The sequence below is a fragment of the Lycium barbarum genome, chromosome 1, assembly GCF_019175385.1.
Source record: "Lycium barbarum isolate Lr01 chromosome 1, ASM1917538v2, whole genome shotgun sequence".
In the NCBI taxonomy this organism is placed as follows: domain Eukaryota; kingdom Viridiplantae; phylum Streptophyta; class Magnoliopsida; order Solanales; family Solanaceae; genus Lycium; species Lycium barbarum.
The window spans coordinates 151,092,501-151,118,533 of record NC_083337.1 but is presented as its reverse complement, the minus strand read 5'-3'; the positions used below and the strand labels follow the sequence as shown (position 1 = coordinate 151,118,533).

Genomic DNA, 26,033 nt, shown 5'->3' with positions numbered 1-26,033 from the left:
TGAGAGATTTTTTATATTATGAAGGCTCTATCACTGAAAAATAGTGTTGTTAAACGCTTAGTTAAACTGTGCCTAAATTCTGAAGTTCGGTAAAGTCAGGCTTCACCTCATCTTATCTTTTGTACTTTAATATAGGCATTAAGATGTTAAGCCATGTGCATCTTCAATCTCCACGAATGAATTCTATCTTTAATGACACAACACTATATACATAAGTTAATTAATTACATATGTTTTCATTATTTTGTCAAAATAATTAATTCTTTGTGTTTATAGTTATAACTTACAACTTTTTATCTTCATTGTTAACCCAAAAAAAAAAAGTTTTATCTTCATAACTTTTTAATATATGAGTTTACTATTAAATTTGGGTAGTTAAACTTTGTGAGAATTTGAATGCCTCCTCGTTACACTACTTTTCACATCTTTGGAATGAAAAAACATAAGCACATTTTAACTTATATAATTAATAGAGGTGATTCATAAAAAGGAGAAAAATATAATTATATTTCTTAGAGTTGTCACATCACTCTTCTATCACTCTTCTTTTACACTTAAAGCTCCAATATACTTAACGCTTTTTGACACTTTTCGCTCTTGATTACTTTGCTTATAATTAAAAATAAAAAATTAAATAGTTTATTGCTCTCACCGAAATATTTTGAATTTTTATATTTTATTATTTTGAAAATGCAAAAGTAAATATTGTTCTTAGCAAGGAGAAGTGCAAAAAAAAATGAATTTCTCATAAGTAATTTCTTGAGATCTCTCTATTAAATTCACCATTGTACAACGGTTTCTTATTCTTAGCCAAGTCTGTAAATATTGATCATGTAGTGATAAGTAGTCGTATTTGATCATGCTGCAAATTATTCCTGCTACATAAAACTACATAAAATTGTAGCCATCAATCAAGTAACTCTATCGACACTCTAATAAAATATTGTAGCCAAGTAGCTATATCGGTACTATATGCTAATCTTGTTTAAGAAAAACAATAGCAAGTTATAATTAACACCAAAATAAAAAACATATAATTGAACATCAATTCTGAACTATGATTTCTTGGTAAAATAACAATCTTCTCCAAAAAGAGATAATGAATAGAAAATACGAAAAATAAAAAGTTATCAGGAGGATAATCATGTCTCATTATAAGCTTATCATCAAGCACGTCCAAGATGCTCCCTGCAAAACGTTAGTGAATGAACATCAATTTGAACTATGATTTCTTGGTTAAATGACAATCTTCTTCAAGAAAAAAGATAATGAATAGAAAATACAGAAAAAAAACAACAAAAAAAAAAATAGAAAATACGAAAAATAAGAGAATTATACAATAAAAAGATACCGAGAGAATAATCATGTCTAATTAAGCTTATCATCAAGCAGCACTACACATTCAAGATGCCACATGTGCTTGGTTTTTCTCCTTTCTCTGATGAAATCTCTATTGTTGGATCTTGAGGATTTACATGAATGCGTGATGACCCAACAACCACAATTGTTATATAACCTACCTTCATAACTTACAACTTTTCATCTCCATAACTTTTAATATATGAGTTTATTATAATTAAATATAGCCATTATTGGGGTAGTTAATTTTTGTAAGGACTTCAATGCCCCAAACTCTTCAGACGTTTCAATATTAATCTACGTTTGGAATGAACAAACTTTAGCACATTTACATGCCATTCATTTTTGGAATAAAAAAACTTTAGCACACTTAACATATATAGATAAGAGAGTTAATTAATTATTGATTTTTTTAGTTTTTTTTCCTTAGCATATAAATGAGAAAAATAGGGAAAATGTCAAAAAAGGAGAAAAAAGATAATTGTGTTGCTTGGCCAAAAAGAGGTGCCACAACACTTTTTCTTTTCCTTGCTTTATTATATATATATATATATATATATATATATATATATATATATATATATATATATAAAAATCATGTTGGTGATTTTAATTAGGTGTCATAACTTGTATACTAAATTAGAATTATGAAATTAATTACTAATACTAATTAATATAAGTTATAAAGATGAAGGAGCGTGAGTTATGAAGATGAATTTTTAAATTAAAATAAAATAATTAAAAATGATATAAAAAGCCAAAAAAAGGAGAAAAAAGATAAATAGAATCCTTGGTCATTGAGAGGTGTCACATAGCATTGTTTATTCCTAGTTTTATATTATATATTGATTCATCACCCGTGTAAATAGTACTCTCTTTGATCCAATCTATATGAGATATTTTTTTTATATATAATCCCAAAAGAATGACACATTTCCTTATTTGATAACAATTTAACTTTAAATTTTACCTTTTACGCTTAACGAGATGATTTATAACCACACAAATATTTTTAACTTGTTTTAGAATACAAGATTCAAAAGTCATTATTTATTTCTTAAACTCCGTATTCAGTCAAATCATATCACATAAATTAAAATGGAGGGAGCATATGACGCCTTAGTTTCTAAATTACCATATCAAATTTATTATGAAATATATTTTTATAAATAAATTATATATAATAATATAAAAAAATTTAAGTTATTATCCGTACATAGAACTTGAACGCATAAATAAGAATTGGATTCATTCAAGAAGGGCTGAAAGGTCTGAAAGAGAAAGACAGGTCAGGTGAGAGCATCTAATCCTAACAAGGAAACACAGCTCATCACAGCTAACCCCACTTCCCCTACCCAACTTTATTAGTATAAACAACCTTTAAGACTAATTGTATCATTTTTCTTTGTCATTACTACTAAATATAATTTGTTACCTTTCCCTTTGGGTTCTTGTTTCAGAATTTTAAATCACTAATTAATACAGCAGCTGGCAAATTCACTCCAACTCATCCCATTTTTTCTTATAAGTATATGATTATATGATTATCTGATATTTATGTAATTAGCTTGTATTTACTTTCAATTTCTTGCTAAGTGTTGAAGTATGAATGAACGAAATTGAAGTGGCTAGTTCAGGATCTCAATATTTTTTTTTTTTTTGAGAAAAGGAAAGAAAGAGATTTCATGCAACATTTTTAAGAGATTTTGTGACTTCACAAGAAATTAATTAAAAGATATTTTAAGAGCATGTAATTAATATAAATTCATCTCAAATATATTATATTTAATTTGATTCGATAATTCACAACTCACACGTCATATGGATCCACATGACCTGTGAAATACTTCGTCCGTGGCGTTTGGTTCAATTTCTTTGTGTTGCGAATTTCTCTTTCAAATTGTTAAACCAAACGCCATTGACTTCACATGATTTAAAAAAAAAAAAAAAAAAGAGTTGAATAGGTGAATTTCTAATATTTGAGAAACTTTCTAGGTCCATAAAGTTTTCTATTTTTGTTTTTGAAGAGTTGAATTCAGAAAAGAATTTAAGAAAAAAGGAAAGTAGGTAATCTTTGTAAGAAAGGAGTGATATGTTTTTTATAGCGAACGTTACAAACAAGATTAGCTAACTGGACTAACTTTGGAGGAAAAAAAATATCAAATGAACTATTCAAAAAATTCAACTTGATTTCCAGCGACCACAATTTTTATATAGTAAAATTTTCTAGGAGCCGTTTGTACATCATGATTTGAAACTATGAGATGAAATCATATTTGAACATGCAATTTGGATTTCTTAAGTTGTATTTTTTCTTATAGACATAAAAATCTCATAAGTTGTGAAAAATATCAAAACTTTCTCAATTCTTATACAATCTTACCAAATGAGCAAATCATAATTCATAACAAAATTAATACGCTACTAGAAGGCCTCTTTAAAATAATGCAACATCAATTGATCAAACTTTAGTTCAATAAAAAAGAAAATTTTACATGAATAGTATGTAACTACTCTTTAATATAATCCTCCCACATAAATAATGATTGGTAGAAGTTAAAGAGGTTGGTAAATGATTAGTGAGAGTAATTGTTAAAAATATCTACCAATTTATGGGTATTTTTTTATAAAATATAAACTTATGGGTCAAATTTTATATTTAAAAATTTTGAAATCCCAAATCATACCTTTTGGATGATTTGAGATTTTATTTCATCTCATATTCAAACGCTAATTTTATCTCATGACATGAAATCACATGTCCAAAACGCCTACTAAGCGTTTGATTTCCGTTACAGCAGTAAAGTGTTGGCTGACATTTAAAAACAAAGAAGTTCATCAATATTTTATTTGTTTCACCACCCAATAATTCATCCCCCATAAACATTTCTTAGATGGAATTTAAGGTAAGCAATAACGCAGACATTGAGGGGTCATTTGGTACGCGGATTATTTTACTCATTTGGAAGGTGAGATAAAATAATTTCAAATTTGATGGGATAATGTGAAATCTCACATGATTAAGTTTGATATTAAGAGCCTGTTTGGATGGGCTTATGCCCTATAAGCAGTTTGCAACTTATAAGCTAAAAAAATAAGTTGGGGTAGTCTAACTTATTTTTTTGGCTTATAAGCTGTTTTCAGCTTATAAGCTGCTTTAGATAAGCTAAATCAAATGAGCCCAATTATTTTTTTGAGCTTATTTTAAGCACAAAATGACTTTAAGCTGGCCAGCCAAACACTCAAAAAAGTTGAAAACAGCTTATAAGTAACTTATAAGTCAATCCAAACGGGCTCTAATTTTATAATAAACTTATACCTTCTACCAAACAGAGTATAAAATTAATTCTAAATTTGATCTTGTGATATCACACCTTATCTCACCTACCAAACGACCCGAGTAATGAGGACGTCGGCCATGATAAGTCACTTTCTTTTGCAGCCCATAAGTCAACATGAAGCAGTGAGTGACTAAGACGTCTGCAACTGTTCTTGACTTGAACTATAGGTATAGTTACACTCCTATACTATATTCATACTAAGTTTGCAATCATCGTCACAAATTGATAGTAGGTGCCATAGACTCTGGATTTAGTGTAAAATCGTGAATCTACGTCTTACATTTACACAATAATATCGGTCTATCGACCAGGTTCGTGGTGAAGCGGTAAGTGTTCTTCTTTCATTCTTAACCAGAGGTCGGGTATTCGAGACCCAGTATATATAGAATCGCCTTTGTTAGGGAGTGATGAAACGTTCCAGCCTGAATCCGGACTTAGTCAGGCCTCGGTATGGATATTGAACACTGAGTGAAAACTGAAAAAATATATTGTTGGTCTACTAAGAAAAAGGCAGCATGTGAGAGAACTAAATTGAATTTTTCAACGGCTGGAATTACCGGCTGTAAAGAGAGAGTTTCCCATTCTGACTAAATCAAAGATATGGTTGCCCATAAAATGGAGTTGTCTCCTTATTAGGCTTCTTCCTTTTCTATTTTCAAACTTTACTTTCTTAGCCACAGCAACTTTCCTATAAAAAGGGGAGAAGAAAAATACCCTTGTCTTTTCACCTGGAAAGGACCTGTCAGATCCAATAGGTAATGGCTTCAACTTGTCTCTCAAAAATTCCTTAAATTTTCTATCAACACATACACCTTTTCTGTCAAAAACTTCCTACAGTACTTCTAGACCACAAGCTCTGATAATATATAAGTAGTAGCGACGCTAGGAATTTGAGTTGAGGGGATTAAAACATATAAATTAAAAATATAAATATCGCACCTTAGATATGAACCTATATCAATGTGATTCAATAGTTTACATGTACAACCCGACAAAGGGAATTCAATTGAACCCCCTTTCCCAAAGCTAGCTCCGCAACTGCATACAAGCAATCTCGCTAATGGGATTTGGGAATAACTGAAATCACAGCTCTTCGTAGACTTTGTTACAGTTTTGCCTCAAACAGTACAGATGAATAGAGGCTGCTAATTTATATGACAGACAAGGTCAAGTTTGTTTTCTAAGAAAAATTACAAGCACTACCTTTTTATGTGCAAATGACACAACAGTATGACGGAGCACTATCTTGTTCTATGTTGAATCGACTGTGGACTCGTAACCTCAAATTATATTTGCAAGCAACCATCACTTATCTTTTACAGGATGTAGTTGGACGTGATCAGTGAAATGTCTGAACAATATCAAAAGGAAGAGAAGGCTCGGATAAACTCGGGGCTTTTCAGGGTTCCAAGGAAGAGCAAATTAGGTAGAACTGATTTTTAAAGCTCAGGCCTCAAAGAGGAACAACAGAAAAGAAAAATTCAATAAACTTTGAAGAGAGGCAGATCTAAAAAATTTCTTCCCAAGTAAAAGAGGCAGCAGACGTTCAATCTTGAATAAAATTTTATATGAGCATCCAGCAACTAGCTGTATAAACAAAACATAAGGACTGATATACTTTCACCTACTTTTAGTGCCTTCACTTCTTTGCTTTTGCAAATCTCAGACAACGATACTTCTCCCCACTAACTGTAATTTCAAGAGCTCCATCTTGATTATCTTGATTTGATGCAGTCCCCATTAGCACACTTTTCTCTTTCTCAAGGTTTTCCCTCTCCATCTTTAACCTGGCTTCTTGCCGAGCAATTTCTGCCTGGGATCAAAACTATGACATGTTACAAATCTACACCGTGGAACATCATCTACCATAAAGGCACATACACTAGATACTTGACTCGTATTTGCTAAATCACTATAAAACGGCCATATATTTCCTTCTTTGACTAATGTAACTTCTGTGATGAACTTTAAACTCGAATAAATTGACCATGTTGCACATTTCCCGCAGCTACAAGTAAGAAATGTACTTATATTTTGATAAATAAGAAATGTACTTTTAGCCTTAATGTGTTGAAACCATGAAACATGTAAGAAAACAAAGTCAACAAAAGAAATGCTTGCGTGCACAAAAAAGAAAAGAAAAAAAAAACAGTTCTGCAATGTTAAATTTCACAACTTCTTTAAGCATTCTCAATTTTCATTTCAGGTGTTGGCAAGGAATTAAATTTCCATGGATATCAACATTAGGCACGTGAAACTCCTCAGAACTAAGTTGTCAAGGACTTGCATTAAATCAAGATTCAGTTGGAATTCTCAAGAAAATCAGAAAGTATGGAGCAGGTCCTCATTCACTGTTCGCATTTTTAGAGAAACATGGAGCCTCTTATTCCACAATTGAGATGTGTAGATGAAGTTGAGCAAGTAAAATAATTATTGTTGGAACAGCTTAGCAGCAGAAATACTGAACAAAATGCAAAATAATTATTTAAGTTAATGTGAAATTTTGTCTTAAACTGTGAGTACATTGAGTTCAGCTAGTTATCTTAATTGTGAAAAAATTAGCATTCACACATCTCTCAGTTCTCACTATTCCAAAATTGATCTATATTATTGCTACATTTGTAAGTCAAGACTTGGGAAAAACTACAATGACTAACGTTCCAATTGTCGCTTCCGACCAGAATGTGGGATTACAACTGGTTTTCTGTCTAGAAAAGGTCGCTGGCAAATGGCGTAAAAAACCACTACTAGTAAAAATCCATCCACTATAAATGAATAACATTCCAATTGTCGCATCCGATCAGAATGTGGGATTACAAATGGTTTTCTGTCTAGAAATGGTCGCTGGCAAATGGTGTAAAAAATCACTACTAGTAAAAATCCATCCACTATAAAACTTGATGAAGAGAAGGCCTTGATGGGAAGGTCAATTTTGAAAAAATATACATAGTGGAACAACTAGTAGACAGTTGAGCAACAGGCAATTAGAATTTTTATAACTGTCTTCATGTCAAGAAGATATGATGCTGGAAGGTGTGGTTTTCAAGAGGAAGCATGTAGTATTTTACCAGGGAAACCTGAATAGCCATTTCAATTTGCACTCAATGGTAGGAAAGAAGCAACAAGTGCATTGATTTCTTACAAGATAATTTAGAGTTCTAATACATCCGGGTTCAAAAGCTGAGTCTTCTTTTAAACATGTCGAAGAAAGCTCCAAGGTCACATATTACGATATCACGCATCAAATCAAGTTTCCATATGACATGTATGCTCAGAAGGTTTTTAACAGGGTTAAAAGTAAGATTATATCATGTAAATAAGAAGGGGTACATCTGATCCCTGAACTGCCTTGACAGATATGGGTGGAAATCTTTTAATCCAGAAAACTGCCAACCCTGTTTAATCTCTTGCATAATAGCATGACTTGGGCAAGCTAGAACTTAGGGCAGGAGCAGGAAAATTTCTATCTGATTGTTCCATTACAATCATCTTATAAATTATGAGATCGACTCATATCCACTATATGTTGCATAAACATATAAGTGAGAGAAGGGCATGTTCTAAAGTCACATCACACTGGAAGTCCTAGAGTTTGAACTGCTAATAGCTCCAAAGGGCATTATCTCAAAGTGTTGAATGCGCATTTCATGTGAGGGGATACCACTACGACTATGGAAGCGACCTGAAACATTCCTATTTTCTTGAGTTTCTTATGTAAGGAATATAATTGAACTTCTGTAGATTTACTGATGAACCTGCTTTTTTCCATATACATGCTAAGGATATGACTGAATTTCCACAAAACAATATCACTGAGGAATACTTTCTGATTCAACTCCGGGTGTTAATGTGTAGTCTACCATAATTGAGATACCACTCAGCTGGCCTTTATAGAGAAAGATTTGAATGAAACAGGGCGAACACAAACTCTAAAACTTCAGTATACACAGTCTAATTATTGCAAAAAATCCTATCGATTGGTCGTTAACCAATAAGATCAACCTTAGACTACAGAGGTTCTGTTAATTTATTTTAGAAGCCTCTTGTTGAGACCCTGGTACATAAATTAGGTTACAACACAGTCAACTAGATAACCTATGATACCAAATTGACCAGAAGTCAAATTAAGCAAAGGGCATTTAGTACACTTTTTAATATTGATATTTGACATTTCAATAGCACCATTAAGTCTGTACATCATCATTTCCAACCTATACCATTACGCTTATCTAGTGCCTGTAACAAGGATGCATTTATTGTATCAGGTGAATGTAAACCAGATTGGTTAACCCTGAGCTAGGTAGATTAGTTAATCTTTCAAGCCACATAAAATCCCAAAGCAACATGAGGGTGGCATTACATATACACTTTAAGAGGTCAACGAGCATCTTTTTAACACAATGGAGTAAGCTGGTCATTTTCCATTTCATTCAATTCAATGGAATGGCCTAACACTTATAAGTTAAAGGAAAACAATAATGCTACATGTTCTATATTATGTCCCTCCACTATTAGTTATCAAAAGAAATTAAAAAAAAGTTCTTGCATTTTCTCAAGCATGGTATAAAAGGAATTGTAAGCTAATCAATATCTCCCATTCAATAAATCTACAAGGCCCCAATCCCAAACTATCTGGATTAGATTAAGAACCCTATGTGTGCATTCTACTCTATTTGGGCTCATTTTATCCCAATGCTGGTAAGTAATATGTGTTTCTCAGAAAAATAGGATTTCGAGATTCTCTCATCTCATAGTTACACCTATACTGACATACACGTCCTTAAACAAAAATAAGGACTTTTGACAAACATTGGACTTAATGTAAGTGCTACAACAACTACGCATTACTCCCAACTAGTTGGCATATGCTACATAAGTCCTTTGTTCCATTATGTTATATTCTTACTAAATACTAAGTCTGCAATAATTCCAAAAGATTATAGGTCTTTTCAACTAACTACTTGATATTTGGTCAACTTCGTTCCCCTTTTAATACATATTGGTCTAAATAGGACAGGAAAAAACCTACTATTCCTATACTATGGCTCCTTCAGTTTTTAGTTATAAAAATTAAGAAGAAAAAAAATGTGCTTCCTTTTTTTGAGCATAAAATTTATACTCCCTCCGTTTCAAAATGTTTGTCTTACTTTCCTTTTTAGTCTGTTTAGAAAAGAATGTCTCTTTCCTTTTTTGGCAACTTTTTAATTTCAACTTTCCACATGACATGTTTAAGACCACAAGATTAAAGCGCATTTTGGTACATTCTACACATCTTTAATTTAAGACCACAAGAATTAAAAGTGTTCTTTACTTTCTTAAACTCCGTGTCAAGTCAAAACCAGACAAACATTTTGAAACAGAGGGAGTAATAAGCTGATCTCTGCAAAAATACAGCACTTGCATCAGCAGTATACTTCGAGTAAATTCAGTCAATTGAACAAAATGGAAAGCCTTAAAGACTTAAATGAAATGAATCCAAATAAGTAGAATGAATTTAGAGGATTCCTCTAACCAACCCAGTTAGTAGTTTGCAATTGAGGCATAATTGACTGATCGATTGCTTTAAAAGACAGGAAGCCAAAAATCATACCAGAAAAAAACAAAAACAAAAAACTAAGCTTTCCAAATAAAGAAGGGATTTCCTTTTCAAATCAATCTATTCCATTTCTCCCAAAAATGGAAAAATCTGTCCCAACTTATTTGATAGTCTTTGAAGCTAAAATTGGATTATGAAAAGTACCATAAGCTGCAACTTTTCTCATATTAATTTGGTGGTGAAAAATTACATCCTAAAATGTTAGTCAAAGTTCATGCAATTTGAATTTCAGTGAAAAGTATCACATAAATTGGGACAGAGGGAGTACAAACGTACCCCACTTGACAAGCTTCACCATACTTCAAGAAATTCACTCAACCCCAATTCAAGAAACAGCAAAAATAAGTTCAAATAACTAAAAATTTCAAAGAAAGAATGGAATTTTCATCTACATCTTAAAATGCTGGTCAAAGTTCATGCAATTTGAATCTCGACGAAAAATGAAAGATAGAGAGTACAAAAGTACCCCACTTGACAATACTTCAAGAAATTCACTCAAACCCAATTCAAGAAACAGCAAAATAAGTTCAATATTTTCAAGAAAGAATGGTTTTTTTTACCTCACGACGAGAGAGTTCAGCTTTCCAAGCAGCTTCACGTTCAGCAACCTCACGTTCACGCTCTTCAATGTAACTCTGCATCTCCCTTTCTTTCATTATCCTGTCTTGTATGTCAGCATCTAATGCTTCTTTCAGTTCTTGTACAAATTTATCAACCACTGCTTTTATTCTCAACGACATGAAAGAAAACAATCTTTTTCGCTCTTCTTCTTCTTCAAAGATTGTTTATTTTTTCTGTTTCAAAGAGACCCTTTTTGGAGAACACTGCTAATTTTTTGTTACTGCTGCCACTAAAGGAGAATTCAAAGCGGGGAGAGAGGTTTGCTTTGGCTTTTTTGGGTAGAGTTAGGCTGACTGAAGAAGGAAAGAATATTATGTGAATGTTGAGGAGATCAATTTTAGGCCTTTAGTTTTCTTTCTCTTTTTGTTTTTCTTCCTTCTTCCTGACAAACACTAATACTGGTAACTTCTCTTTAAGGCCCAATAGTCTTTTTAATGAGTTTTGGGCTAAAATTATCTCTAATTTGTGAGAGTAGATTTATTTTGGTCCCTTAAATATAGCGTTAAGCATATTTAATTTTTTATTTATGGGAGTAGGTTTATTTTAATCTCTTAAATATAATGCTTAGCATATTTAATCCCTTAACTATGCTAAAGTGGAGCACTTTTGGTCTGTCTAATAGAACACGTTTAAAAAGTAACGGTGTTAAACTCATGTGACACTCACGTGACTTACAAGAGGCTAAACCTATCGGACAAAAATACTAAACTTATTCGCCTTTCCCCCCAACTTCATATGAAGAAACACTTCACTGGAAAAAGCTTTAGCCTCTCTGTAGAAAGCTTCAATTGGTTGGAAGAAGAAGAAGAAGAAATTGATTTTTCAAAACAGGCAGAAGATTTATCTAATATATTGAAATTTGCATTCACATGCTTTCGAAAAATTAGAGCGGTTTCACTAATTAAGATAATTTATAACAGTTGTTAAAAAGAATTTTTTTAAAAAAATATTTAACAAAAAAAAACATTATATTCACATGCTTCCAAAATAAGTGAAACGGTCCCACGTGTGCTGCCAGATAACCGTTTAAGAGTTGGTTACCAATCATATAATCCAAATATTATGAGTTGCTTTGTTAATATCTTATATGAGTTGCATTTTTTTAGAGAAATGTCATTACTCTGCTTTGCATTTTGTCAGATGAATTTAGCCTGTTACGAGTCACGTGAGTGTCACAAGGGTTTAGCACAATTACTTTTTAAATAGGTTCTATTAGGGAAATCAAAGGTGCTCCACTTTAGCATAATTAAGGGATTAAAGATGCTTAGCGTAATATTTGAGGGACCAAAATAAACCTATTCCCATAGATAAGGGATCAAATGTGCTCAGAATTATATTTGAAGGACCAAAATAAACCTACTCCCATAGATAAAGGATAATTTTAGCCCAAAACTCGTCTTTTCTCCACCCCTTTCACACAAATGCCCCTATTTCGGGCTGCTCTTCAATTCCCCCCCCCCCCCCCCCCCCCCCACACACACACACACAAATTTTTGGTCTTTAATTTTATTATTCGGCACTAAATAATTTAGATTTCGTTCGGCAAAATTTACATTTAGCTTCGGCATATGTATAAGGCAAAACTTTTAACACTTAAACATAATCTGAAAAATACTATACAAATTATGCGGCATAACTTAATTTCTACAAAACTTGTGCCGACTGAGATGATGCTCAGTTCCAAAGCTAAAAATATTACAAAATTTATGTTGAACGAAGCACGTCTGAATATCTTTTTTTAAATAAGCAGCAAATGCAAAAATTAAAAACCACATATATATGGAGCAAAAATTAAAGAACAATGCATTTGAAGGCCAATCCGTGCAAAAACATATTTTCCTTACTCAAAGAATGAGTGATATCATATCACTATTACTTTCGTTTCATTTTAAATTAAGGACATCTTATATTGTGTTGCTTTTTCAGTTATTATACTAACTTTTTTTTTTTTTTTTGAAAAATGATTTTTATTACATAGGGGTAGGAAAGGGGAAATGGGGGAGGGGATTACAACGTGCGGATTCGAACCCTCACCAACAAGGTGAAAGTTCAGGTAGCCAACCAACTAAGCTACTAGATCCCTATCACTTATTATACCCCTAAATTTCTCGAGATACCATTTTTTTATAAGTGTTTTCTTTTTTAATCCCTCCCCCAAGAGCTTCTCTCGAAATTGCTTTGGTGACTCAACCCACAATCTTCGGATTGAAGATGCAGATCTCGGCTCTTATAAGTGTTCGAAACATTACAAGTGACATTTTTATTTTATATATATGGTACTTATTGCATTTGCACTTTATGGCCTAGCATAGAAAGCCCCGAACTATTTTCTTTTTCTTTTTTCCTCTCCTCTTTTTTCTTTTTCTCTTTTTATTTTTAAAGTTTCTTATTTTCCTCTCCTTATCACAGCATTCACCACTTTTAGGCTTTTACCATCTCATATCACAGCAGTCAGAATCAGAGGAAATCAATAATCCCTTTTAAATTACAATTACTTGATTGACACAAAAGTCAAGAAATTAGTTTGACTAACAAAATGAAAATTAGAACAATAACAGGCAATTAATTAAATAGAAAAATATCATGTCAAAGTAAATTTAAAAACTTATTTTGAAATGGTGCTTTTATAAATAAAAAGGTTGAGTTTATATGTACATTCAATTTCCACTTGAAAATTAGTCAATTTAACATGTTTATTAAAGAATAAAAAGGGACCAAAGAGAGTCTTTGGACCACCAAATAAATGCATAAGATGTGTTTGTTAATAGATTCAACAACAACATACCTAATAAAATCTCACAAAGTGGGTTTGGCGAGGGTAGAGTGTACACAAACCTTACTCCTACCTTGGGAGGCAGAGATGATATTTCTGGTAGACCATCGGTACAAGAACAAGCAATTCAAGACAGTATAAAAACCCATACAAAATACAATAGAGAGCATGATAGAGCATAAGATGTGTTTGTTAATAGATTATTATTACTTATTCATGGTTAATTAATTCATATTTTTACCTTATTAAGTTACTTAATCATGATAAATTGATATAGCATAATGTATATCGAGTATGGGTAAGTGTTTGCCGAGATAAACCATCCCACGTTCAAAGTAGGCGTTAGATAAACTAAATAATACAGCATCTGTAGTTATAGTTGCTCTGTTTATTCTCACTATGAGGCAAACGTTCCAATTCCCATATTTCTTGGCAAATATTGCAACTTTTTGGGGGCGTAGTTTTCTAATTAATTGACAAAATAAGCGTACTAACATATTTTTTTCCTAATTTGTCAAAAACATATTCTCTTGGATGATAATAAGTGATGTCGTTTAAACAACTTCGATTTTCTTGCATAGTGACATGCTCGGATTATGTGGGATCCAAATTAACGGTGGACGCAAAAATGTTCTCAATTATTATGAAGAAATTTGTGGGTCTTTTTCTTAGAGCTCTTATTCTCGGTCTCCATCTGTCTCAAACATGTTACATCTGGAAAACTGATAAGACTGCTTTTATACTATTTCTTTTAAATAATCAAAGGTGTCCAAGTTAACTAGTGCGCACCCTCGACTAATTTTATAGGTATTTACTATCTCCCACTAGCACGGCTTTCAAGTAACTCTATCCACTAAGACTTGAAAATCACTTAGTATTTTTGTGTTACGCCCCGAAACATGGTCTGGGCGAAATACGGCACTCGGTGTCATACTGCATGTGACCGAGTGAACCACATGGCTTGTTGAATCATCATGACCCATACATGAGCGGAAATATAGCATGAACGTAATGAGTTTTTATAAAACATGAGATGTCATAATAATTTAATGAAATACTTGTTTAAATCATAAATGCGGAAATAACGTGAGTTGAGCCAAAGATGGCTAAACACCTTGCATGTCTAACATAACTAAATTGACTAGTCTATGAAACCTCTAATCGTGAATCTTGACTGGAAAACGTACCTGCTGGGACAAGGCCCCCAGCATACCTTTAAATGCATGACTAGTAAAATAAAGATAACTAACTAAACCCCGAATGAGATGGGGCTCATCAATGAGTTGATACGAGCAAATCCTACTGAGCAGATGCGGCGTCCTGTAAATACGTACCTGCATCGTGAAATGCAGGCCCCCGGGCAATAAAAGGGGACGTTAGCACATTGAATGTACTGGTATGTAAAGCAACCGAATGAAATAACATGGGACATGAAATAACATGATAAGAACTGAAACTGAAAACCTGAACATGAACATGAGCATGAGTACATATATATATATAACATAAGTAAAACATGATAAGTAGGGAGAGCATTTCATAAACCGACATGTGATATCACCACGTGGGTACGTGGAGTCTGGTACCTCGTCGGACCAGCAGAGCCCTCATACCTTGCCAGGGTATAAGGTGGTAACGTGCCTGATGGATCCATTCAGTGTAAAATTAAAGTATCGTCCTAACTGGGCGGAGCGATCCTTGTCCTTCGGTGGCTACGTAGTTTCAGGCTATCTGAGCCTTCTCGGTAATTCGTGCAACTCCCAAAAACATGAACATAATGTAGTTGGCTAAGAAGCCCATGATTTTCGTGAAATAACTTGTAAATAACTTGTAATCATGATTTCACGAAGTAACTTGTAACATAGCTTGTATCATGGTTTCATGAGATAACTTTTATTTAGCATGTATATTTCTTGTATCATGGCATGAAAGTAATTATATGATTTAATTGCATGAAAACTTGTAGACATATAGGATATTCATGAAATAATCATTCTTAGTCAAAAACATGCATGCAAGAACCCATGGAATACAAAATATGGGTTTTCATGGATTACAGACAGATTCTCAATAATCATAATGAGTATCAAGAACACAATGATAGAATAATAGCAATTCAAACATAATATAGTCATAGACATGGACCTAGGATTATCATGAGCATAGTATAGAATAGAAACCCTAGTTTTGTAAAGTTTCATACTTTATGAATTAGGAGGCGTGGGGAAGAACAATGATGTTCCCACACGTAGATAGTAACTCTACATACCTTAGTCACTCCAAAACTTGAATTAAAGACTTGAGCTTTGAAGAAGATTTCCAAAATCTTGAATTCTTAAACCTTAAGATAGGTTTTCTTGAAAACCCTAGTTTAGGAATGATTTCTTGTTTAGATTACAAGGATATGTATTAGAATTGACTTGGAATAATTAGAATAGGCTTGCCTTGGTGTTCTTGATGATGGAAGAGGATAGGAGGTCGTTCTAGGGTTTGAAGGAATGAAAAATAATGATTTGAACTGATATGGACGAATATATACTGTTCTGAAAAATTGAATTTTACGTCCAGTGGCCGTATTTTGAAAGACGGGCCGTATTTTGAAATACGGTCTGTATTCCGTGTGGACTCCACTGCGTCTCTTCAGTAAAATGGCCATAACTCTTTGCACAGATGTCCGTTTGACCCCCATAATATACCGTTGGAAAGGTATTTCAAAGCTCTACAACTTTCATCAAGGAAGTTTTTTCCAAATTCCAAATACGTTTTGAAATACGGGCCGTATTTTGAAATACGGTCCGTATTTAACGATGTAACCTCTAAGTGTCAAATTCCAGAATGCTCAGAAATCTTTGGTACCAGTTTACGACTTGAAATACGGGCCGTATACTGAAATAAGGTCACTATTCATGGGCGTAAACTACCATCTTACAACTGAACAAGGAAATTTCAATTCCCACATTCTTTATCTGATTTTCTAAGTCTAGAATCATGGTCAAAGCTTAAATTAAAGATACGAGGTGTTGCATTTTGCTTTTGATAGGATTTCAAACCAAAAACCTCATATGGTTTTCATTTCATTGGCCACTAGCCTTTATTCAGTGTCTCCTCTGATAATTGGTGCTTTGTTTACGCCTCTTTTGTTGAAAATTACTACTACTTTTTTATTATCAGCTGTTGCTTTATCAATAGGACCGCAAATTGAGGAACTTTTTTAGCAAACATGTTCATTCGATTAGTTTGTTAAGTACTAATCAGAGCAGGTAGCTATCTTTGAGTATACCTTTGTTTTAGCTGCAGCAAGGGAACAAATTATATCAAGAAGGTTTGTTCAATTTAGGAAACAATTAATATAGTTAGAAACATCATATTCACTGTCTTTGTCCAAACAATTAGAGCATCAGTTTCTAAAATTTGTCCAACACAGTGGAAACTATCAAAACAAAAGTCTCTTATTTTGAGAAAAACAAGACAAATCTGGCTGGATGCTAATTTACACAAAGGAAACTTTTAAGCAAACCTACAAGGAGAAATAGCCAAAGAATTGTGTTCTTGTAAAATTAACAAAAAGATCTCTCACCTTCTGTGTTTCTCTATCCATTTCTACTGTTTGTCTCTTGCTTCAACTCGATACCTCAACACGTCCACGAAGATGATCGTTTGATTACAGGCTTCATTTGCTTGTCCTCTTCCAAAGAGATCATTCCCAAGTGTGAAGGATCCTCCAGCAACATCTTTGCTACAAGATATCCAGCAATTGACCATGTCTGGTGCTTCCTTGCTTGTTTACCAATGTACCTTCCTAGTTTTCCATCATAATATTCGGGCCAGCTGTCTTTAAGCAAGCGGCTCTCAGCAAGATCAATTGCTCGTCTTGCGATTTGTGGCCGCCCAGTCTTAATGCAGGCAGCCGTTAGCAACCACAAAAGCACTGCGTTTAATAGATAAACCATACTTTGCATTAGCAAGTACAAGATCAATTGACATCAAGAATTAGCATATGCATTTCATTTCTTTCTGACAGTGCCACAGAAGCAATATAGATGTCATCTTTCTCTAATAAAACTAAAACTGTTCTACTCAATAGCAGGAGTTAAATAGTAAAGTATCAAATCAAGTGCAGTGCTAAAGGACGATGGTCGAACCTGGCCAAGATCCTCCGTTATGGTAACTCCATCTAATATTCTTGGGATCACAACCAGTTACTATCCGCCAATCGTGATTTTCAATTGCTGGATAGCATATCTTCAAAGGCATATCGGCTACTAGCTCCTCCCAGCGGGCTTCTATGAGATCCATAATAGCAGAAGCTTGCTCTGGAGTGGCAAGGGAAGACAAGATGGCAATACAGTTACCCAAAGCAAACCACCTGAAGTCCATCCTTGCAGGACTAACGTTTCCAATAAAGTAACCACCACGCGTAGGCACAAAATCAAATACCCATTCTGGGATTGAATCAGGAATAACATTAAACTTATTTACTGCAGTGTGAGAATACTCTTCAGTTTTATAGCGATATATGTCATTTAACTGTTGAAAGTCAAGCCAAAAATAACTTCGCATATGATAACTCAAGGCATGCAGGCGTTTCACTATTCTCTCAATAAATTCGTTCCCCTCTGTATCGTGCTTCAACATGGCCAATGCAGATCTTAGTGCCATGAAGAAGAGTGCTTGGATCTCAATAGGATATCCATAAACTCCCTGAAAATCAACCACAATAAATAAAAGATCCAATTAACGTCTCTTCAATAACTTTTACGTTAATGTCCATTGTAATATTTATCACTACAAAACAAAATTTGGGAGGCAAGAAATAGTTGTATTACTACATTTCTTTTAAGGAAAAGTATCCAGTCCTCTAAGAGTGGATAAGGAAACTCACAAAGGCGAGAATTTCAGTCTCTTATTTAGAGCCATTTACGATGTTCAGAGTTTCCAGATCATTGTCAGATATGCAGAAAAAACAACAGAGTAATATAAATAAAAGGTTCACCTCCTAGATATTCATCAACTTAAAATTCAACTTTTTAAGAAATTTGTATGTCATGGATAACTAAGCTGGAACAGAAGCTTCAGAAACGATGAAATATAACAATTCAAAGCATGAGGCATAACCAGAAACGATTCAATTAAGCCATGTAATGCTTTCTCCTTTTCCTTGGAAAAAACAGTAAAGAGAGATTTCACTAGACAAGCCATGTTATGTTTTGTCTTTTATCTTCTAATGGTCTGTAGATTATGCCTATACAAAGAAGCAGGAAAATAACAAAAATTAAATATTTAAAGAAAAAGAAGAGGAAGACGAAGATTTCTTTTCCCCTTCAACAAAGAAGAATATGAGCTGTGTGGCAGCTTTTTAGCGCTGAAATACAGAATAAAATCCTATTATTGCTCCCTTTTCTGGTCTCCTTTTCTCTTTTAGCTTTATCACTTGTTTCTCTTTGATTGACTATTCCAAAGTCAATGTAAAATGAGTAATTGCTAAAGACGAATGGTTCGTATTTCTCGCAAAAGTTATTTGTCCAAGAAACTAACAGATAAAAGTTTTTGACAAGGAAAACTAACAGATTAGTTAATAACTCTTAATCCAAACATCAAGATTGTATGTCCGACACTTGAACTGTTGAACATAAGTTAGGGACCAAAATATCAATATTCTGAACAATTGAACAACAATGTATGACCAAGGAAGAACATCACTTTTTTATAATTGTTAACAAGGAAGAACATCACTTGAAGAGGCTAATGACCCAAACAAACTTTTAGGGGGCTAAGTAATAATTAATGCTACGAGTCTTGATCTCCATAATTTAACTGTGTATCTGTTTTGTTGACAAATCTCCCATGAAGTTTATCTTAAGATGCCTTCTGATGGACTGAGGGATTGTACAAAGAGCATTTCCCAAAGACACTGATTTGAAAATAAGCAGGGCATTGCCTATTGCTATTTTATTTTCCTACAGTAACTTAGGACAGAGATTTATATGCATAAGCCCTTACCTGAAAGATCACCAAGAAAGCTACACTAGGAACATTCACTGAATTCTACTACATTTAAATTCCATGCCTTAGAGTCCATCTCACGTACTCGCAGGGACAAAGAAAACAAAGCTAAAGGGCACTATTAGAAAATCCGTTGCACAAGTTCATTTTCCGACTGAAAGATTTGTGAACCGTAGAGCAATAACCACAAACATAAAATGAAAAAGCATAGAAGAACATAGGGTACACATCTAAATGCAATCCCCATCACAAAAATTGTAAGCGCTAAATTAGACAAGCAGATACTCGCAACATGTTCATGAGTTCTGCATTAAGGGCATCACCTCCAGCATCAGCATAATAGTCCATCTCCACATTATGCATAATGCAGGGAACAGAGGGCAGAAGCGCAATATGAAAATTGACAACTTCATAAACAAATAAAAAATTCTTTTTATTTCCAGAGATGTACACATAGAAGTTTCGAAAAGTCCATGATACCAACCCTTTAGTCAATTGATCATGAGATTTCTTAACAAAATTTCTTTAGTTTTGTTGATTCTGGAAGGATCATCCAGTAAGATCAGCGGATACCAAGAGATCAGCTTCATTATCAGCACCATTTGAGTTTTTGTACGAGCTTATAATATACTTTGGCTTATCTACCTAGTCTGGTAAAAGCTAAAGTGCTTATAAGCCAAAATCAGTCAAAACCATAAGTTGGGGGTATAATGAGTTTAAAGTAAACTACGACACAAATTAATTTGTATTTGAATCAATTCAGGATTAAACATGTTGCAATGATCAACTTATTTTTAGTGTAGACATCTTTAATGGTATTTATGTTATTTTAACTGAAAATTACTTATGATCACTTTTTGAACAAACACATCAATTGCTGATTATCAGTTTCAACAGTTCTGCTCAAAAAGGTAACTCCTTAGTTATAAAACCATCTTCAGCACTTGATGCTTATCAACTACTCCAATGGCTAAGCTAAATAGGCTTTATAACACAATGATAAGAAGATCCAACAATGTTAAGAAGGTAAGATGACAAAATATATTACCATTCTCCGATCAATCATTGAGCATCCATCAGCACATAGGAGCGTTGGAAATGTGTCAAATCCTTCGGATAAGCACAAGCTTAATATAAGCCTCATCCCCTTCTGGCACTCTGGTGTTTCAGCGAGACTCAGATCTCCAGTAGATTTTGTGTAAGCACGGAGAAGAATTATCCACCAAAACCCAGAATCAACTGGAGCAACTCTTCCAATTGCACTCTCACCAAAATCTGCCACAATGGTATCTGTCTTACGAACAGGATCATGAAGAACCTTGAAACTAGCAGGCATAACCCCTTCTCCCAGCTTGAAATTATCTATTCTTTTTTCCCATCCCTGAAGCTGAAGTGTCTTTAACAAGAAGTTCTTAACTATATCTGGCTCTCCATTCATCAGGAAGGCCAAAGCACTAGGCACAAAATCTCGAACAAAAACCTACACATCAAAGAAAAACTTCAATGGATAAATACTCTGATAATACAGATAATATTATACTCCTTATCACATCACTGTACCTCCATATTAAACCCAGTTTCGGCTTCAATATGACAATATCCCACACATATATATGTATGGCATATAAATGGGTTTCCAGTATTTTTGTCAAAAAGTCACACCTGATCATAGTATATAATACCAATATTATGCAAATTACTAAATCAAAATCACATAAGAGCACCAAGATACCATAATGCTTAGATTTCATGTAAATACTGACCTGATCATAGTTGAGGACTTCTTCAGAGGAATGGTCAACTGCAGCAATTGTGCCAACTGGTTGACCGCGAAAATAAACCAAAGAGTGGCGGAGAGCATCCCATGCTTCAGCGACCATTGGATGGGGCTCAAAAGAGTTCCGGGCTGATGAAGTTGGTGTGTCCAAGACTGACCGGCCTGGTGAGGCGCTTTCATAATGATCTAAACCTCTACTTAGACCTATGGATAACTCACTGAGTGACCTCTCATCAAAAGATCTCTTCCTCTCTATGTTTAACCTTGGCTTGTCGAGAAGCTTAGAGAGATCATAATCATCTATTTCAGAAATGGAGCAGTTGGAGCTCACATTTCTCATTCCAGTTCCGTCCATGCTCGCCTTAACCCTTCAATCCCTGGAAGTACTCTGTATCATAAACAATAACACCTTTTAGTACAAAACACAAGTTGCAGACCCACATTTAAAAAAAAAATTGTTATTTATTTTAGAAAAATAGTAGCCACCTGTCAACCCACTAGCACTCTGTGTTGCACAAAAAGTAGGAACTTTGGACACAAACAAGTATTTGTGCGTGTGAGTGTGTTTGTGAGCATGCATTTGTATTAATCAAACAACTTGCCATAGTAACAAATTAGTTAGATCGGATATATGAATCCATTCCACTTCATCCGAACAGATTTTATTTCAATACTCGTAAGTAACTTACAGGCACACATGTAGATGCATCGATACACACATACATACACGTGTGTGCACGTACGCTCAAGTATGTCAAAACACATATATAGGATAGTCAAAACCTCCAGAAAATCAAATATAACTAGAAAAATCATAAGCAATAGCCCCTTTAGACTACAGTACAAGTTGCAAAGCCACATAAAAACATGAACTCGTTATCTATCTATATAACTGGGTACTTCTCAACCAGCAAACATTATGCCTCGCATAAAAAGAAAAAGGCACTTTTCTGTACATAAAGTTGGAAGATTTGTGTGCATATATGTAGAAACACATAAATAGATGGTCAGGAAGTCCAGAAAATCATATAGTATAGAAAAATCCAGAACCGAAATTGTACTGAGCACGAATCCGCGTAACATTATGGCTCAACTGGACGCAAAAAATGAGACAATGACCAATAGCTATCATCCCAACCATTAAACAAAGGGACAAACAAAGTAAGAATAATAAAGATTTCACTTTTCAATCTTATCCACCATTTTGAAGGACTGCAGTAGCCAGTAAGTTATAATGCTGGTTATTATTATTACATTACTATAATCAAAATAACCTTATCCAAAAAGAAAGTACACTGCTAGTACTAATTACCATAATCAAGCTGCTGTCCAGATCCAATAATAGGATGATAATTTTAGAAAGAATAATAATATAGGATTCTGTAAAAGGAGCTCATTAAAAAGATCAAATCTTTGAGCTTTTAATCCCAACCATTATGCAGACAAACAAAGTAAGAATAATAAAGATTTCACTCTACAGTATCCAATAAGTCATAATGCTGGTCATTATTATTACATTACCATAATCAAAATAACCTTATCCAAAATAAAGTACAGATATTAAACTGATACCAATTAAACATAATCAAGCTGTTCAGATTTCTAATTCTTAAAAGAACAAAAATACTGGATTCTATAAAAGGAAGCTCATAAAAAAGATCAAATCTTTGAGCTTTTTAGCCATACCCCAATTCAGAAAACAAGCTACATATGACAAACTCAAGATCCAACCACAATGAAGAACAGAACATAATGAAAACAAAGAAAAAGATACAGTAAAAGTGTTTCTTGAGAATCAAAATAACCAATTACCAAGACCCAACTTAGATCTAAAGCTGATTTTCCACAAAACCAACAAAAAATACAAGCTTTTAGAGAAACAAGATAAATATGTAGAGCCAAACAGACCTTTAGTTAGAGAGAGAGAGAAAGAAAGAAGAAGGGATATTTTCCGACGTAATAATGGCCGGAGCACCAGCGAGATCGCCTGAGAGAAAGAGTGTGTAGAAATGGAAGAAGAGAAAAAAAGAGCTTATTGTTAAGAGCTCATTATTTATAGACTGATACAATTAAAAAGTTTTGGCTATTGTGGGGACCACGTACAGCTGGAATATTATTTGTTTAGGATAAATTGGCAATTGGCGAGTAAGAGAAAACCAACAAAGAATTGTTTAAGTACTACGGTAGGAGTAGGACTACAATTTATCAACCTTTCCCACAAGTGTATAAAAAATTGGAATATTAAATTTGGAAGGATGGAAAAGAAAATTTGGTGACACCTTCGTGGAAATCACACGAAATGATAATTAAGGAAAATATGAAATTTATAATGAGGAAATAGAATATATAAAAAGTTGCGAAAAAATTGTTTCCTTAATTTGTTGGATTCATAAAAAGAAAAGGAAATAACATTATTTTTTTTCCCCTCTCATTTTAGGAGGATTTATAGTGTTTCCACACTTCCCCTCCAGTGTGACTCGAACCCAGGACCTACCGGTCGTGGGTGGAAGTGCTTAACCCCTGAGTCATCCCTCACTTGTCGGAAATAGCATTATTGGATCTAATGATTAAACTTTTTAGTAGGCTTTTGGTCATGAAATCAAATATTTTTCACTTTATTTGAAATTTTGAAATTGGAATTGAAGATGGAATTGTGTTTGGTTATAGTTTTTAAAAAAGAATATTTGGTTGTTTGAATGTATTGAAGTGAAAACAAGATTTTAGGTGTTTTTTAAATTTCAAATATGACTTCAAGTTGTATTTGGAATTTTCATGGCCAAACGGATTGTAAGTAATATTCTAGTTACAATTTGTTCTCTTTTTTCTTTTTTTGGTAATTACGGAATTTTCTTACCAAGTAAAACAATTATGGCTCCAAAAAATTTCAGCATGTCCTAACACCTGCTGAAGCCATACACAATTTCTTCTTTTTATTTCTAATTAATGTGAAGACAATTCTTGATAATGCATCAATGAATTTTTACACGTTAGATTTTCTCAGTTTTAGAATATGGTTGGACAAATTAAAACAAATTATCTTATGATGAAATTTCAAAATTCCACGATATCCTTTCTCCAATCCCCATCTAAAAAAATTTAACTTCAAAAGAAAAGATTGATTTAATTACAAGTTAAAAAAAAGGAGAAAAAAATCAAATAAACTAAAAATAAAACAAGGATTTCCGTGAGGTTGTTACGGGGAGTAGCAGGTGAGACTACCAAGCACGAGGCAATTGCGGGGAATCCACGTGGAGAAAAACGACACAGTTTTGACGATTTCTTCTGACCAAATAATGTTCTCTAGTGGCTGTTGTTAGAAAGACCTCAGCCAACTTGACTTAGATTTATTCCATGTTTTTTTATTCTCTTTAATTTTACTATTATTATTTTGTCCCCACTTGGCTGTCCTTTTTGGACTTCTACTGTAGTCATTATTAAAGGTTAATGTTTGGAAAGAGCTAGAGAGAGGGAGAGGGGGTAGGTAGATATTTAAAAAATATATATATAATCCTACGGGTCGTTCGCAGACCTTACCTATCTACGTGGCGTAGGGAGGTTGTTTCCCGGAGATCATTGGCTCGAACGACAAGTTTTCGAATCAGAAAAATTATGATAATAAAATAGTAAGATACAAAACAAATGAAGCAACAAATATATAGTACTAATACACATTGGAAAATAAGAAATTACTGATTATTAAATACTCTATTGATAAGTTAAATACTATTATTGATAAGTAGGAGAGGCGATGATGTTAGCCCCCGCCTCTCCTGCATCAAGTGCGACAATGCTCGGCTACTTTTATTTAATGAAGTTGTAAATAGTTTTACATAATTAGTCATATAAAAGATAATGTCGGTAATTTCATATAATAATATTGATTTGTTATTTATGAATAAATAATAAGTTACCTATTATACTGATGATGTAAAAAGTTATTATATTATCAGGGTATAAACTTTTATTGGTAATCATTCTTTATTTTATTTTTGGGATGACTTTTAATTCTCCGAAAATAGCAGTACTTGAATTTGATTTTTTATAAGATTTTTTTTATTTTTATTTTTTAAAAAAAAAGGAAGCAAAACAAGACCATTTTACTTTATGAGACTCTCAATAAACCCCTCAATTAATACGTCTTCGTTATGTAAGTAATTTAGCCAATATCCATAAGCAACATTTTGATTAACTTTTTTTTTTTTTTTCAAAATCTTTTGGCTTTGCTTTTGGTTAACTTCCATTTTGTAGTTAAAAGAAGGTGGAGGTGGGGTTACCTTTCCTTGTCTAGTAGATTTATGTTGTCTTTATTCCAATATTCATCCATCATAAAAATCAACCTTTTGCTTTCAGTGTGATTTTTTCCTTATGTGGTTAAACAATTTGTCGGAATAGTATATGTTTTCGTAGAAAAGATTGTGCAAATGAAAACGTGTTTGAATAATATAATACGGTTTTATGAATATTTGTAGGCTGCCAAAAAAATAAGAAAAGTGCCTCAATGGTGACTGTTCCCTATAAAAGAAATTCTAGGAAAAACTTTCCATAATAAGATTTTAAACCAAA

The 26,033-nt window shown here is 33.4% G+C and overlaps 2 protein-coding genes across 3 annotated transcripts; both read right to left on the bottom strand.

Moving 5' to 3' along the window:
• Window positions 1-6,160: 6,160 nt before the first annotated feature.
• LOC132644198 (uncharacterized) lies at window positions 6,161-11,291 on the bottom strand. Its single transcript, XM_060360775.1, has 2 exons — window positions 10,857-11,291; window positions 6,161-6,513 (listed from the first exon to the last, which is right to left on the bottom strand). The coding sequence occupies exons 1-2, from the start codon at window positions 11,034-11,036 to the stop codon at window positions 6,340-6,342; spliced, it is 354 nt and encodes a 117-aa protein (XP_060216758.1). The 5' UTR covers window positions 11,037-11,291; the 3' UTR covers window positions 6,161-6,339.
• Window positions 11,292-14,735: 3,444 nt separating this feature from the next.
• Window positions 14,736-23,529, bottom strand: LOC132644188 (probable alkaline/neutral invertase D). Of its 2 annotated transcripts, XR_009583827.1 has the most exons (6): window positions 23,379-23,529; window positions 21,457-21,858; window positions 20,742-21,173; window positions 17,833-18,391; window positions 17,268-17,618; window positions 14,736-15,024 (listed from the first exon to the last, which is right to left on the bottom strand). XR_009583827.1 is itself a non-coding variant. In XM_060360768.1 (5 exons), the coding sequence occupies exons 2-5, from the start codon at window positions 21,823-21,825 to the stop codon at window positions 17,323-17,325; spliced, it is 1,656 nt and encodes a 551-aa protein (XP_060216751.1). In that variant the 5' UTR covers window positions 21,826-21,858; window positions 23,379-23,529; the 3' UTR covers window positions 17,041-17,322. The 2 variants fall into 2 exon arrangements, 1 of the variants encoding a protein (XP_060216751.1); XM_060360768.1 differs by lacking the exon at window positions 14,736-15,024 and having other exon boundaries at window positions 17,041-17,618.
• Between the last annotated feature and the right edge of the window lie 2,504 nt (window positions 23,530-26,033).